The 16,582-nt window shown below is 44.0% G+C and overlaps 1 protein-coding gene across 5 annotated transcripts in view; it reads right to left on the reverse strand.

Annotated features, from left to right (window-relative positions):
- The window catches only part of LOC126299587 (ras GTPase-activating protein raskol-like), a 703,968-nt gene that overhangs the window by 340,419 nt on the left and 346,967 nt on the right, over positions 1 to 16,582 (reverse strand). For 3 of the 5 annotated variants that reach the window (XM_049991599.1, XM_049991603.1, XM_049991604.1), the window contains one exon: positions 14,369 to 14,482. The exons of the other annotated variants lie outside the window; for them this stretch is intronic. In XM_049991599.1, the coding sequence (XP_049847556.1) occupies positions 14,369 to 14,482 (114 nt within the window). The remainder of the gene's footprint in view (positions 1 to 14,368; positions 14,483 to 16,582) is intronic. 5 annotated transcript variants of the gene reach the window in all.

The following is a 16,582-nucleotide window of genomic DNA, read 5'->3' on the forward strand; positions in this document are numbered from 1 at the left end:
TTCAAACAGGCAACCCTACATGCAATTCCTAACGAAATGCAAACAAGGAATCTCTTCATTTTTGCACACAGAAATAATGTGACTGTTGTGGTGAATCTATCTAGAACTACACATGGCTACGGCGCTAAATATTACTTAATAAAAAAATAAAAACTGAATCTAGCAGCCGTTTTTGAATAAATGATTTCGTCCACAGTACAAAACTTTTCCTCAAGTAAGTAAAATGTGTACACTTTGAATACAATGTAAAAGCTTTTTTCAGAAATGGCTCTGAGCACTATGGGACTTAATTGCTTAGGTCATCAGTCCTCTATAACTTAGAACTACTTAAACCTAACTAACCTAAGGACGTCACACACATCCACGCCCGAGGCAGGATTCGAACCTGCGACCGTGGCGGTCGAGCGGTTCCAAACTGTAGCGCCTAGAACCACTCGGCCACCACGGCCGGCTAAAAGCCTTTTTTTAAACTACAGTACGACGAACACTGTTACACAGGGTGTTCATAAATTAATTGTACAAAAGTAACTTTTGATCATTAAAAGGTAAGGCCGGCCGCGGTGGTCTAGCGGTTGTAGGCGCTCAGTCCGGAACCGCGTGACTGCTACGGTCGCAGGTTCGAATCCTGCCTCGGGCATGGATGTGTGTGATGTCCTTAAGTTAGTTAGGTTTAAGTAGTTGTAAGTTCTAGGGGACTTATGACCACAGCAATTGAGTCCCATAGTGCTCAGAGCTATTTGAACCATTAAAAGGTAAATAACTCGCAGAGCCGACGGCCATACCGCAGGGGTAACACCGGTTCCCGTCAGATCACCGAAGGTAAGAGCCGTCGGGTTGGGTCACGGTCCGGATCTGCCGAGTGCTGTTGGTAGGCGGCGTGCACTCTACGCCTACATCTACGTGGACACTCTGCAAATCACACTTAAGTGCCTGGCAGAGGGTTCATCCAACCAAATTCACAATAATTCTCTATTATTCCCTCTCGAACAGCACGTCGAAAAAACCAACACATTTCCGTGCGAGCTTTGATTTCCTTTATTTTAATATGATGATCGTTTCTCCCTATGTAGATCGGTGTCAATATTTTCGAACTCGTAGGAGAAAATTGGTGATTGAAATTTCGCGGGAAGATTCCGCCGCAACGAAAAACGCCTTTGTTTTAATTGTGTCCATCCCAGGTCCTGTATCATGTACGTGGCACTCTCTCCCCTATTTCTCGATAATAGAAAATGTGCTGCTCTTTTTTGAACTTCCTCGGTGTACTCCGTTAATTTTATCTGGTAAGGATCCCAGACTGCGCAGCAGTACTCCAAAAGAGGACGCACAAGCGGAGTGTAGGCAGTCTCTTTAATAGATTTGTCACATTTTCTAAGTTCCCTGCCAGTAAAACGCAGTCTTTGGTTATCCTTCCCCATAACATTTTCTATGGGTTCCTTCCAATTTAAATTGTTCGTAATTGTAATTCCTAGGTATTTAGTTGAATTTACGGCCTTTAGATTTTACTGATTTATAGTGTAATCGAAGTTTAACGGATGCCTTTTAGCACTCATGTGGATAACCTCATGCTCTTCATTATGTAGGGTCACCTGCCAATTTTCGCACAATTCAGGTATCTTTTCTAAATAGCTTTGTAATTTGTTGTGATATTCTGCTTACTTTGCTAGACGATAAACAACAGCATGAGCCTCTCAAATTTTCTCCTCAATCGTTTATACAGATAAGGAACAGCAGAGAGCCGATAACACTACCTTGGGAAACGACAGAAATCATTTCTGTTTTACTAGATAACTTGTGGTCATTTACTACGAACTATCACGTCTCCGACAGGAAATCACGAATCCAATCACATAACTGAGACGATAGTCCATAAGCCGGCAATTTCACTACAAGCCGCTTGTGTGGTACAGTGTCCAAAGCCTTTTGGAAATCAAGAAATAGGAATAAACTTTAAATTCCTTGTCAATAGCACTCTACACTTCGCGTGAATAAAGAGATATTTGTGTTTCATAAGAAGAATGTTTTCTAAATCCGTGTTGACTGCGTGTCAATAGACTGTTCTCTTCGACAACAAAATATATGCTCCACAATCCTGCTGCATATCGACGTTAATGATATGGGCCTGTAATTTAGTGGATTACTCCTACTTCCTTCCGTGAATATTGGTGTGACATGTGCAAGTTTGCAAACTTTGGGTACAGATCTTTCGTCGAGCGAGCGGTTGTATATTCTTGTTAAGTATGGAGCGATTGCATCAGCAAACTCTGAAAGGAACCTAATTGGTATACAGTCTGGACCAGAAGACTTGTTTTTGTTAAGTGATTTACGTTGTTTCACTACTCCGAGGATATCTACTTCTAAGTTATTCACGTTGGCAGCTGTTCTTGATTCGAATTCTGGAATATTTACTTCGTCGTCTTTGGTGAACGAATTTCGAAAGGTTGTGTTTAGTAACTATGGTTTCGCAGCACTGTCGTCGATAGTATTTCCATTGCTATCGCGCAGAGAAGGCATTCAGCCCCAGTGAGGTAAACTGAGGAGCTATTTTATTCAGAAGTAGCGGCACCGGTAACGAAAACTGACAACGGCAGGAAGAGCGGTCTGCTGACAACATACCTCTCCGTACCGGCATCCGGTGACGCCTTAGGGCTGAGGATGACATGACGGCCGGTGTTGTCTTTTTTTTTTCAATAACTTACAGAAATGTTTGTTACAACACTGAATGACGTATATCTTCAAGTTTTATTTATAAATGTTCAGTGTGGCTACATTCTGTAACAAGACTATTCCACCACATCAAATCCATGTCGGCACATTCCTAAGAAGGTACGCGACATCAAAATGATAATATGGTGGCACGCTATATTGCTGCAAAATAAGTTATGTGCCCATATTTTGTTGTAATTGAGACATTAGATGACGTTCAAGCATGTCCAGGTACGATATGCCAGTTACAGTTGACTCGGCAAAAAAGAAAGGACCGTGAATATTATCTATTATTACAGCTTACAGCGCTAAAAAAAAAAAAAAAAAAAAAAAAAACACCTTACGCGATTCCCGTACATATTTTACTATGTGACATGGTTTCTGCTCACACGCTCACACTATATCCGAATATTATGTCGATTCACTTTACCGTAGGTACGGAAGGTGGCTTCGTCACTGAACACGACTTTATTAAGAAAATAATCTCCAGTCTGCAGTTTCTACACAGAATTCTGTCCGTGTTTCTTTGCCACTTTCTTTTAAAGCTTGCAACAATTCAAGTGTGCTGTGTTTGAATGACGAGCATTTCCATAAAACTTCCCACACTGTAACACTAGGCATACTCAATCCTAAGCTGGCACGTCTCTTTGATTTACCCAGGCTACGAACGTAACGCTGGCGAACTTTGCGTCAGAGACTGCTGGCCGGCGCTGACCCGGCGTCCTATGTGATACACAAGCAGTTTCGGTGAAACGACTGTAACAATTAATAACATGTTACCTTTTAAGTGGTGGCTTTCGATATTTAGTCCTGAATTCTCCCTGAATCGTAGTGGCGGATTTGGATTCATGACACCGGAAACAACACTGCGGACGCTCTGCACCCTTGTACGATTCCATGATGGCTGTTATAATAACTCATTCGCGCATATCACCTAGCGGGAACGCCGGGAACTAACAACGCTAGGCGGCAATAAAATTCGAAGATACACTTCAGTCAGTGCCGTATCAAACCTTTATGTATGTTATTTACTTTTTTCACAATTAAAGGTTACTTATACCGGGTGTTACAAAAAGGTACGGCCAAACTTTCAGGAAACATTCCTCACACACAAAGAAAGAAAATATGTTATGTGACATGTGTCCGGAAACGTTCACTTTCCATTTTAGAGCCCATTTAGTACTTCTCTTCAAATCACATTAATCATTAAATGGAAACACATAGCAACAGAACGTGCCAGCGTGACTTCAAACACTTTGTTATAGGAAGCGTTCAAAATGTCCTCCGTTAGCGAGTATACATGTATCCACCCTCCGTCGCATGGAATCCCTGACGCGCTGATGCAGCCCTGGAGAACGGCGTATTGTACCACAGCCGTCCACAATACGAGCACGAAGAGTCTTTACATTTGGTACCGGGGTAGCGTAGACAAGAGCTTTCAAATGCCCCCATAAATGAAAGTCACGAGGGTTGAGGTCAGGAGAGCGTGGAGGCCATGGAATTGGTCCGTTTCTACCAATCCATCGGTCACCGAATCTGTTGTTGAGAAGCTTACGAACACTTCGACTGAAATGTGCAGGAGCTCCATCGTGCATGAACCACATGTTGTGTCGTACTTGTAAAGGCACATGTTCTAGCAAAAAAGGTAGTATCCTGTATGAAATCATGATAACGTGCTCCATTGAGCGTAGGTGGAAGGACATGGGGCCCAATCAAGACATCACCAACAAAGCCTGCCCAAACGTTCACAGAAAATCTGTGTTGATGACGTGATCGCACAATTGCGTGCGGATTCTCGTCAGCCCAGACATGTTGACTATGAAAATTTACAATTTGATCACGTTGGAATGAAGCCTCATCCGTGAAGAGAACATTTGCACTGAAATGAGGATTGACACGTTGTTGGATGAACCATTCGCAGAAGTGTACCCGTGGAGGCCAATCAGCTGCTGACAGTGCCTGCACACGCTGTACATGGTACGGAAACAACTGGTTCTCCCGTAGCACTCTCTATACAGTGACGTGGTCAACGTTACCTTGTACACCAGCAACTTCTCTGGCGCTGACATTAGGGTTATCATCAACTGCACGAAGAATTGCCTCGTCCATTGCAGGTGTGCTCGTCGTTCTAGGTCTTCCCCAGTCGCGAGTCATGGGCTGGAATGTTCCGTGCTCCCTAAGACGCCGATCAAGTGCTTCGAGCGTTTTCCTATCGGGACACGTGCGTTCTGGAAATGTCTCGATACAAACGTACCGCGACACGGCTATTGCTCCGTGCTAATCCATACATCAAATGTGCATCTGACAACTCCGCATTTGTAAATATTGCACTGACTGCAAAACCACGTTCGTGATGAACACTAACCTGTTGATGCTACGTACTGATGTGCTTGATGTTAGTACTGTAGAGCAATGAGCAGCATGTAAACACAAGCACCGAAGTCAACATTACCTTCCTTCAATTGGGCCAACTGGCGGTGAACCGAGGAAGTATAGTACATACTGACGAAACCGAAATGATCTCTAACATGGACATTAAGCGTTTCAGGACACATGTCCACATAACATCTTTTCTTTATTTGTGTGTGAGGCATGTATCCTGAAAGTTTGGCCTTACCTTTTTGTAACACCCTGTATATAAACTAATTTATAAGCACCCTGTATTGTAAGGCAAAAGTGTGAAATTTGTACCAGAAATCCTCGCTGTGCCGTTTCACGATGGGTCTAACCCCGAAAATATAGTTACGGTGAGATAAACACTGTAATTCATTCAAAAAGTGTGGCTGGTTACCGTTTATTGTTCCGCAGAGAGCTGCAGTGTTCTCAAACAATCATTGATAAAATGCAGCAGGACATCTTTAAGTGCCTTAAGTATCGAAAACATGGTTTATACGCGTTGAGTAACAGATCGCTGTTAAAAATTGCACAGAAGAACAGCGAAAGTTTTTACCGATCATCATCTTCATTTCGCGCTCACTATTACTGATTTGAAATTATCATTTCTTATACTCATGAGGATGATGATTATTATTATCCATTACATTATATTAAAATGGTTCAAATAGCTCTGAGCACTATGAGACTTAACATCTGATGTCATCAGTCCTCTAGAATTTAGGACTACTTCAACCTAACTAACCTAAGGACATCACACACATCCATGCCCGAGGCAGGATTCCAACCTGCGACCGTAGCGGTCGCGCGGTTCCAGACTGAAGGGCCTAGAACCACTGGGCCACAGCGGCCGGCTGCATTTTATTAATTTTCACTTAACATAGTGGGATGATCCATAATCCAGGGGAAATATCACAATGGCACTGTGCGATTAAAATAAAAATAATAAAGGCAGGACAACGCAAGTATGCTCAGCTACAATCTGGAAATGGAGTTTAGCTTCTTTGCCTCCGACCTATTGGAAAATGTGTCAGATGTGTGGCAATATAGGGCGGAGAATTACGGAGCGCTTGCGACATGATGTGTTGCGCGCACATTTATCGAACGCAAACGGAAATGAAACTAAGGGAGAGGCTCACGCAGGAGCCATCGACAGACCCACACTGCCTCACTCAGCAGGTCACTTAGGAGACGTTAAAATGTTATCCAAGGAAGCGGAACACAATCGAGTGAAAATGAAACGAATATCGCCATTCCTTTGTTCTTCCCCAGGTTCTTGGAACCGTACTAACATTGCACTACTGTCTTATTGGCTACAGATGACCCACATGGATTTTGCATTCCTCTCTTCGTGGAAAGGCGAGGAATACGCTGAAAACTCAAACTGAGTGCCTCGGTTCTTCAAGTCAAGCTTGTCAGATCCGGCAAGTCACGGTATCCACATGGAAGTAAAACGAATCGCTGAGTTGCGCCACACCAACCCAAAAGAGCTAACTTTCTCCGTGCTGAGAAGCTTTGTAGGCGTTCGCCAATTCTGGCCGCGTTTTAAGGTAGCTGGTGTTGCCTCACGGGGCCGAGAAATGCCGGGTCCGCCCATGCGACAGCAGCCTGAGTAACCTCGCACGCTACCAGTTCTTACTTTCTTGCAAATAAACCTTTCAAAAACACTTCTATTTTCTCCGATATGTGTACTACATTTTAATACAGCCCTACACAAATGAAAAATAATAGCACGTATACAGGTTAATTCTTACAAAATAGTAAAAACAGCAACCAACCACTGTTAATAATGCTATAAATTAAAAACAAATAGCGCTGTTACCGGTTTAGGACCGACAAGTTTATCCTGAGACAGCTATTCCACGTTTAAAATTACATGTCGTTCATGATGTACATGTGATGGTGGTGCCTTAGAAAACCCTGCGTCATGAGTACTCTGAAGAAATTATTTTGGAAAAAATGATTCAATATCCGCAGAATTCTCATCCGTAATATTGTATCTGGCTGAGTAGCGAATTCCGACATCCGATCGTCCCAGAGACAGCTTCTCTTTCATTCCCAGTGCAGGGGCGCCCAGCGTACCATTGAGGGTGATATCCAACTCGCACTGATGTGAGCAAGTTAAACTTTTAACAGTTTTCGTGATAACAGTCTCCCGCAGCTTCAGAGTTCAACCGGATCACAGATGAGCGGGTGAAGTACGTTTACTGAACGTGAGGGTGATTTTGTCAAAAACTGTCTAACAGCTATACAGCAGTACAAGATTTAACAGCTACACAGTAACAATGACAAGAAATCTTTTTAAGCATGTTTGCAGTGGCTCAAGAGACTAATGGTTCCAGTGAAAACAGCGATGAATACGAGAAGAGTATCACTTTTCAGTTAAACATTTTGAGTAGAATGCTTCACTAGGAGACAGTGATTGGTGGAGATGTTGGTCAACCAAACACTGCGTTCGCATTAAAGGGAAGATATGTTTGCCGTCGAATAAATCGAGAATAGACTCGTCAACAAGACGAATCCAGAAAGCGACGGAGGTTGGAGGCTTACTTAAAACAATTGTAAGAAAGGGCGGAAGCACCACATATTTCATGATGTCTCTTCACTACAAATCACAAACGAACAAAAATACCATTCGCATCTGCTCACACGTTACACCGTGTATCTACACAGTAGCCCGTCAGATCGATCATGGTATGTTGTGAAGTTTCTATGAAACTCTAGTCCCACATTTTAGTTACGTTACATCTGGAAAATCTTGGTCTACTGAGGTCCCTCGTACGATCAGTAGGATGTAACTAGCAAAGGATGTAAGGTATTTCACACTTTATAACGCAGTACATCAGATAATTTCAGGCTTTGGTTTTCTACACTTATGTTCAGAGCTTATTTTCCGACGCACGCAATTCTATTGTGGTGCACACGACACGGAACATACAACAAGAAAGTCAGCAGCGGAGGATTACTTCGACACAGCGAGAGTAAGCGACTCATCAGAAAGCGTCCGAAATAATATATAAAACGAGAGAAAGAGGAAAACAAAGTCTCTAGCAAGCTATTACAGTAACAATCACGCAAAATCGAGCCAATGCCCTTCGACAAGGTGGGGAAAAAAGTAAAATTTACTGGGTTATTCGGTTGTTAAGACTCTGGATAAAAATAAGTACAGTATTACACCAGATACATGTACCTAGCTGATTACTAAATTGACAACGGTTAAGATAGCCACTCTGCAAAACTCTAAAGCCTCCAACATAAATGTGTAGGCTGGAGTTCTGACACTTCCCATAATTTTTTAATACGCACTAAACTCATCTCATCGACGGGAGGATATAACGTATGCCTTGGTAGGCTACCACTACGTAAGAACATGAGGCGCTTCCTGTATTAAGCGCATTTGCTCGCAGCACTGAACAGCAGACAATTAGGATGATTTCAAACTTAGTTTTGCTCATCTCAGTCTCTCTCAGTTTCAGTGTTCATCTGGGTCAATGGTGGGCGGATGAAGGCAATCGCAATCTGGTTACTGAAGCTGAGGGCGATTTTGTCAAAAACAGCAATAGCAGACTTAACAGCTGCAGAGTAACAATGATAAGAAATCTTTTTAAGCCTTAGACTAATCATGTATGTTTCCTTTGATGTATTAGAATTACACCATCCAATTATCCTAAATACTTGGTAGATACCAAAAGGTTAATATGCTATCGTTAGTTGCAGTCTACTCGTCAGATCGCGGACTCATTCATAATCTACTTGGGACTTACGAAAGAGTGAAAGGTTTCGTACGCTTACAATACGCGTTGAAAAAGTGTGTCTATACATGGAATACAGAACAGACCTATCATGTAACGCGGGGAATAGAGCCCACAATATCTGGGGTCATTTGAAAAAAAGGCAGGTTTCTATTTTAGGTGGTCCATTTGCTATGAAAGACATATTCTTATGACATTTTAGACAATAAATGCTAATTTTCTCTCCAGTGATTTCGCAGTCCCAGGCCAGAAGTCTCTGCGTAATCTCTGCTGGAGGGTGCATTTTTAAGGAACTCAAATATGCCAGTGCTAGCCTCACGTTTTCCGTGTATCTAACACTCCATTCATCTATTTCGTCAGTGACTACCTATGATTCACGCAGCTAAACCTAAGAGACACTTCACATAATACACTAATTTCTTCTCAATCATCTAATCTCGAGACCTGAACGTATCACTACCCTCTTTTCACGTGAAAGGCAGGTTTACAAACTACTATGTTCTACTTTATCGTTACAATAGATAGGAGATTATGCCAGACTGAATCGTTACGAAATCCACGCACCGTATTCTATAGCACTTGGAAACTAAGATTTGGAGTCTTTTCATCGTTAACAATTTTCTCTGCCGCTGGCTGCACTTACCACCATAACATTTCTTACAGTTTAACACACATATTAAGAGAACAATCGTACCTAATGAATCTTTTATTGCCCATATCACTCTCTTTTCAGCCGTAAGAGACCACGTTAGAGGCCAGAGGAAAGCTCTGCTACTACCTAGCTCAACTCAACTAAGTTTCTCCTACGTACATACAGAAGAAATACTTGTTAGCAAAATCTGTGATTCATGACAGCCGTTATTGCATAGTCTATCTGCTGTGGTCATATTTCAAACTGCTGCGTTGAAGAAACACTTCCATACCGTAGGAGAAGCAAAACTGATCAGGCTATTAGCACAATGTAATGAATGGCTTCCTTATGTCAAGCCAATGAAATAATATCCCACGAAACTCTAGTTCAGCAATAGACTTCACGTCCGCCTCTTCCAAAACATATTGCAAATACGGCAACTACGGCATTAAATCACTGTTCGGTACAATCTTCTGAGTAAAATGCTTAGCGCTTATTTGGGGAGTCAATAGCAGTATCCTGAGCAGAACTCTTATACCGTATCTGTTTGGAGGTTGGAGAAAATAAGAGCTCTGTCTGTCTCGTTACGTCCGTCCAAACGAAGCAGATGACACATTAAATGAAATACGCCTCATCGTCACTGGGTTGTTAGTAACTATCCCAGTGGGGTACCACTGTTTCCTACCTCGTATACCTCAGTCGACAAGAAGGGAAATCGCACGGGGGCTGTGTCTCCACACAATCCACAATGACGTTCAACACCTACCGTACGGACAATGCAATCTATGAAGAGACTCAGAATTAGAAGCAGCCTCCCAGTAGCTACTGTCTGAATCCAAATTTGGAGTAAGAAAGTTAAAACGGCTTCATGATGACTCCATCTTAAAAAGGGGATGATACATGGCGATTAATTATCTCTTGGGTCATCCAGTAAGTTACGGTGTCGTTAGAACAGTAATTCGGATGTGCAAAAAAAATTTCGTCGAACACGGAGATAGTACATCCGTGCGTATGGTGCACAACGGACTATACTGCACGATATAAACTGTTCCCATTGTCCTCACTGACGTACAGCGGACGGTCTCAGTGATAGACCGACATGCGCACTAGACGTAGTCAAATTCTGGTCGACTGTGAGTAACATCACTCAGATGTATTCTCCCAGATCAGATAATAACTTCAGCCTTCCGTCAAATCTGTCTTACGATACACGGCACTGAAGAAGGTGAAGCGAGGTGGCGCAGTGGTTAGCACACGGGACTCGCATTCTGGAGGACGACGGTATAAAGCCGCGTCCGGCCATGCAGACTTAGTTTTCCTTGATTTCCCTAAACCGTTTAAGGCAAATACTTGGATGGTTCCTTTGAAAAGGCACGTCCGATTTCCTTCTCCGTCCTTCCCTAATCTGAGCTTGTGCTTCGTCTCCAATGAACTCGTTGTCGATGGGACACTAGTCATCTCCTCGTCCTCCTCCTCCTAAATGTCAGAAAGATGAGTGTCCTATATACTGAAAGGAATGCACACGTATGATGTGCGAAACGTGTAACGGCAAGAAAATTAGTTGTTTGTCGCTGTTACTGTGGCATCACGTATTGATACCATCCCACGAACGTCTTCACAGCTGGCAACAGAACTTCAAGTTTTTGTAGACGTATACAGCGGTCGCGCGGGGTCTGGTGGACCCAACGGTGTGCGCCCTCTGAGCCACACCACTACCGGCTCCGTACCACGAGCGCCTTCTGCCGCAATTCGGCCCACGAAGCTCGGAACCTCTACCTATATCGATAGCCGACCTCTATTTCTCGTCGAACTATTTGTAACGAACCTCCGTTCTCTCGGAGAAATTCGAGTTAAGTAAATCTCGCGTCATCTCGTTAGCTGCCCCCGTCCAGCTTTCCTACGGCGACAGTTGTCGCACCACTCTGTGGACCACCTCTCCTCACTGTCGTTTATAAAGTTGTACACGTCACATACACTCCTGGAAATGGAAAAAAGAACACATTGACACCAGTATGTCAGACACACCATACTTGCTCCGGACACTGCGAGAGGGCTGTACAAGCAATGATCACACGCACGGCACAGCGGACACACCAGGAACCGCGGTGTTGGCCGTCGAATGGCGCTAGCTGCGCAGCATTTGTGCACCGCCGCCGTCAGTGTCAGCCTGTTTGCCGTGGCATACGGAACTCCATCGCAGTCTTTAACACTGGTAGCATGCCGCGACAGCGTAGACATGAACCGTATGTGCAGTTGACGGACTTTGAGCGAGGGCGTATAGTGGGCATGCGGGAGGCCGGGTGGACGTACCGCCGAATTGCACAACACGTGGGGCGTGAGGTCTCCACAGTACATCGATGTTGTCGCCAGTGGTCGGCGGAAGGTGCACGTGCCCGTCGACCTGGGACCGGACCGCAGCGACGCACGGATGCACGCCAAGACCGTAGGATCCTACGCAGTGCCGTAAGGGACCGCACCGCCACTTCCCAGCAATATTAGGGACACTGTTGCTTCTGGGGTATCGGCGAGGACCATTAGCAACCGTCTCCATGAAGCTGGGCTACGGTCCCGCACACCGTTAGGCCGTCTTCCGCTCACGCCCCAACATCGTACAGCCCGCCTCCAGTGGTGTCGCGACAGGCGTGAATGGAGGGACGAATGGAGACGTGTCGTCTTCAGCGATGAGAGTCGCTTCTGCCTTGGTGCCAATGATGGTCGTATGCGTGTTTGGCGCCGTGCAGGTGAGCGCCACAATCAGGACTGCATACGACCGAGGCACACAAGGCCAACACCCGGCATCATGGTGTGGGGAGCGATCTCCTACACTGGCCGTACACCTCTGGTGATCGTCGAGGGGACACTGAATAGCGCACGGTACATCCAAACCGTCATCGAACCCATCGTTCTACCATTCCTAGACCGGCAAGGGAACTTGCTGTTCCAACAGAACAATGCACGTCCGCATGTATCATGTGCCACCCAACGTGCTCTAGAAGGTGTAAGTCAACTACCCTGGCCAGCAAGATCTCCGGATCTGTCCCCCATTGAGCATGTTTGGGACTGGATGAAGCGTCGTGTCACGCGGTCTGCACGTCCAGCTCGAACGCTGGTCCAACTGAGGCGCCAGGTGGAAATGGCATGGCAAGCCGTTCCACAGGACTACATCCAGCATCTCTACGATCGTCTCCATTGGAGAATAGCAGCCTGCATTGCTGCGAAAGGTGGATATACACTGTACTAGTGCCGACATTGTGCATGCTCTGTTGCCTGTGGTTCTGTCAGTGTGATCATGTGATGTATCTGACCCCAGGAATGTGTCAATAAAGTTTCCCCTTCCTGGGACAATGAATTCACGGTGTTCTTATTTCAATTTCTAGGAGTGTATAAATCTTATTTTAACGCATTATGAATAAAAACATTCTTGTAGGTTACCTCGTTTAGGGTGTGGCAATGGACACCAGGCTACTTTTATTTTTCAAACCAATCGTGGAATCAATACTAAAATAAGAATAGCCTTCCCAAACACTCAACATCTTATTTTGCCTAGAATGGTTCATTATTCAGGAGCACAGATTTTCAATAACTTTTCACAAGTCACAAAACACTTAACTAATAAGAAAGTTCAGTTAAAGATGGGCCTAAAGGATTTATCAGTAGTCAATTCCTACTGCAATGACAAATTTTTCACTGGGGTGAACTGCTGTATATATTACCAATAATATCGAATAACTTGATACATAAAGTCTGACTTCTGCACATCTTCAGTGCAGTAATGTGACAAACGAAAATATCATACTGTTAAAATTATCGTATTGTACAGTCACATGTTTTCTGAAACGTCTGTTCTTATCACTTTAAACGTATTCGAGTGCCGTGAAGACCATTTAACTTTGGACCTTGTAATGGTACTTGAATTACGTAACGATTACGGCACCTCAACTCAACCTCTCGATACCAGCAATGTTCTACTGTGTTTCTATAAAACAGTTTACATATTTCTGAGACAACATTCAGATTTGATTTCATTTGTGATACATCGATATGTTTATATTGCACTGATATTATTCTTATGTGTATTCTTTCTTTTGTCACTATGATCTTTGAAGTACTTGTAATTCTGATTTTTGGGGGCGTAAGCGATTGTTAGTTGTGTTAGAGAGTCGGACCTTGAAAAAAGTCAAGTCTTGGACGTCATATTGGAACGACGCATATTGTAGTAAGCTTATTAAATGTGAACTTTAACAGTGAGGAAGATGTTTTCAAGTATGTTTTGTATTGTAAAGTGATGTTTTGTGTGTTACGTGATATTACAGCAAAAGCAATAAAAAGGAAGTGTAACTTAAATTCGGAGTGCTGAATATTTTTTTTATATCACCATTGTGCTAACTTTGAAAGGTTTAATCTTCAAGAATGGTTTGTGAAGCGCATCTACAAAACTTTTGAATATAGCAGAATAAAACCTAGGCCTTTTTGCATCCGAGCTTGGAATCACCACCACCTAGATTTTCGACGATTGAGCCATGATTTTACAACGAGACCAGCGTGGGAAACACGAAAAGATGAGTGCCTAGTTTATTCATTATTACATGAAATGACTTTAGTAAATGTGCTCTAATGACACCTGCCACATAATAACTTTGTTGTTGCACGAAAATGCAGTATTTAGTAGCGTGAGCAACACTACAAGTCATAATTAAATTTTGACCTTTGTTGTGGTAGGGTTGTTAGAACCTGTGGAGGGGACATTAGCATCTGCCTTTATTTTGTAAATATACATTACGTGTTCTCGGTTTATGACGAGGATCTCGTGTACGTAATGTAAGCTTACCTTGTAGTGGCGGCGGGGCCCTGTAAAGCAGAGAGAGGGCAAAAGGATAGCAATACTCACTGTCGACCGGCTGGTGCGGCGCGTGTGTGGCGGGCCAGTCTGCGTCGAGCGTGTGCCGGTTGCTGGCCGGTGCGTCCCTCCGCCGGTTCGTCACGGCTCGCCGCAGCACCGGCGCTGCGAACACACTCTCACTGCCACACCCACCATCGTCACCACTCTCCCTTCCATAAGGCTATATTTCCACGAATTAACTGCTCCACAAACTCGTGAAACCACTTGCCTATCTGCGAATGTGAGCGGGCGTAGTTTCGAGGGGAGCAGCGATTGAAACAATAAGGCTTATCGAATTAAAAAGTAACTTTACTACGAAATAAAAACAAAACAATAGCCTAAATAATGGCTGTCGGAAAGTGTTCGATTTTTCTATTCGCCAAAATCAGAGTCTGCTGCTAGATAACATCGAATACCGCGTCGTAGCACCCCGTGCACGGTCTAACGAGCGGACCCACCTCGGCACGCTACTTAAAAGGTGGTGGAAACGTTGTTGTCCCACTATTGAGTAGTGTCCCTTCAGCGTGTGGACGGGGTTCCTGCGACAGTGCAGTACGAGTGGCAACTGATCACAAACACGCTCAGCGGTATTCGGATTAAGCTGCACGACATTCCATTCGGTCAATTCGTGCCTCCTGCAGGAAGGAATTCGCAGTGTGCTCGTGTATTACCGAAATGTTGCCTGTAGGCTCCGGAGGGATCCCCTCCTAAAGTGCGCGTCATTTACGACGGCGGACGAGTTTAGGTTCGTTCTGCGCATATGACGTCACAAAACACAGTCAGCCAATGAAGAGAGAACGACATTGCCAGAGCTCGACTGCAGTGCAGAGCACGGACGAGTGTCTTCAGTTTTAGAAATATTTAGTCATAAATAAAGTAATTGAACAAAAGCAATGAATTGATTGCAGACTTTCTTTTATAGAAAGTTTGGAAAAAGCATTCTTTATACCAGTCGCTTCATATTCTATTAATTAATTAAACCAAACAAGCAATAAGCCTTCTAATTCAGGCGATAGCAAGGAAAGGTGTCTGTATCATTCTCACTAACCACTTCTTCGCAATAAAGAACACCGGTAATTGTTTATTTCCTATTGTACTTCGACGAAATGTGAGTAATTCATAGTCATACAAACAGTGTTTGTCGATATTTTGCGTGATATTTTGAAGTCCTCCGCCGGGAGACCTATTGCATTAGCGTAATGGTTAAAGTGTATGGCTGCTAAGCGAAAGGTTCTGAGTTCAAACCTTGTTCGGTGCTTTATATTTGCTTTATTTAAAAACAATATTGAAGTGTCTTACTTCATGAATTTTATTCGTTTGAATGTAATTTTTTGAAATTTGTAGTGGCAACTAAACTCGACCATACGGAAAGTATACGCTATGGACTTTTACCTCTACAAACTCTTCAAAATTTCGCGTAATTGTTTACTACGTCTACTGCTGCACAATAACTGAGTTGAACATTGAAACAAAATTAAATCATTTATGAGGGGGTGGGGGGGGGGACGTATCAGTCAAGAGGATGTGTAAAAATCAAATTTTTGGGCCAAATAGTTCTTGTCAAATCTAAAGTGTGTCAAAGCAGTCAAAACCCCATGTGTCTGCACAGACGAGCAGAGCAGTGATGACAAAATCGCGCACAGCGCGGAATGCGGGGAGTACGTCTCTGTAGCAGCGAAACGGTTAATGCGTCCGTGGTGGCTTTACTTCATAAACTGTGCGCTCCCCCCTGAACACAAGTTTGCGAACTATGCTATGGCGCTGCTTCTCTTGGCGCGTACAACTGGCAACGCAGCAATCTCCCGCCTCTGGGCGGGCATGCGCGAACCGCCAAGATAAAAGAATTGAACTATAGTACTACACTGCCTTCAGATTACTCTGGACGGCTACGAGAGGAGTCCAACATGTGTACGTGAACCGGCTCAAAAAGTGTGAGCCATCTCTCTCTGCTGAGACAGGTATTGGCTTCTGGCTGCCTCCACAGTCTCTACTGACCGTCGTCAGCGATCTGAAAAACTCTGCATTCGTCGCTAGAGAAACCGACGAAACTGACTGAAATGCCATTCTAAGTGCGTTATCTTTCTTGCGCCCAACGGTGCTGGAGGTTCCTACTGTTGCTTGTAATGGACGCCTAGAGGCCAAATTCATGGTGTGGAATGGGTTGCATACTGTCAGGACTGACACGACGTTCCCAGTTGCCTCGGAGTCGTAGCGCATAGTTTT

Source organism: Schistocerca gregaria, chromosome X, assembly GCF_023897955.1.
Source record: "Schistocerca gregaria isolate iqSchGreg1 chromosome X, iqSchGreg1.2, whole genome shotgun sequence".
Taxonomy (NCBI): domain Eukaryota; kingdom Metazoa; phylum Arthropoda; class Insecta; order Orthoptera; family Acrididae; genus Schistocerca; species Schistocerca gregaria.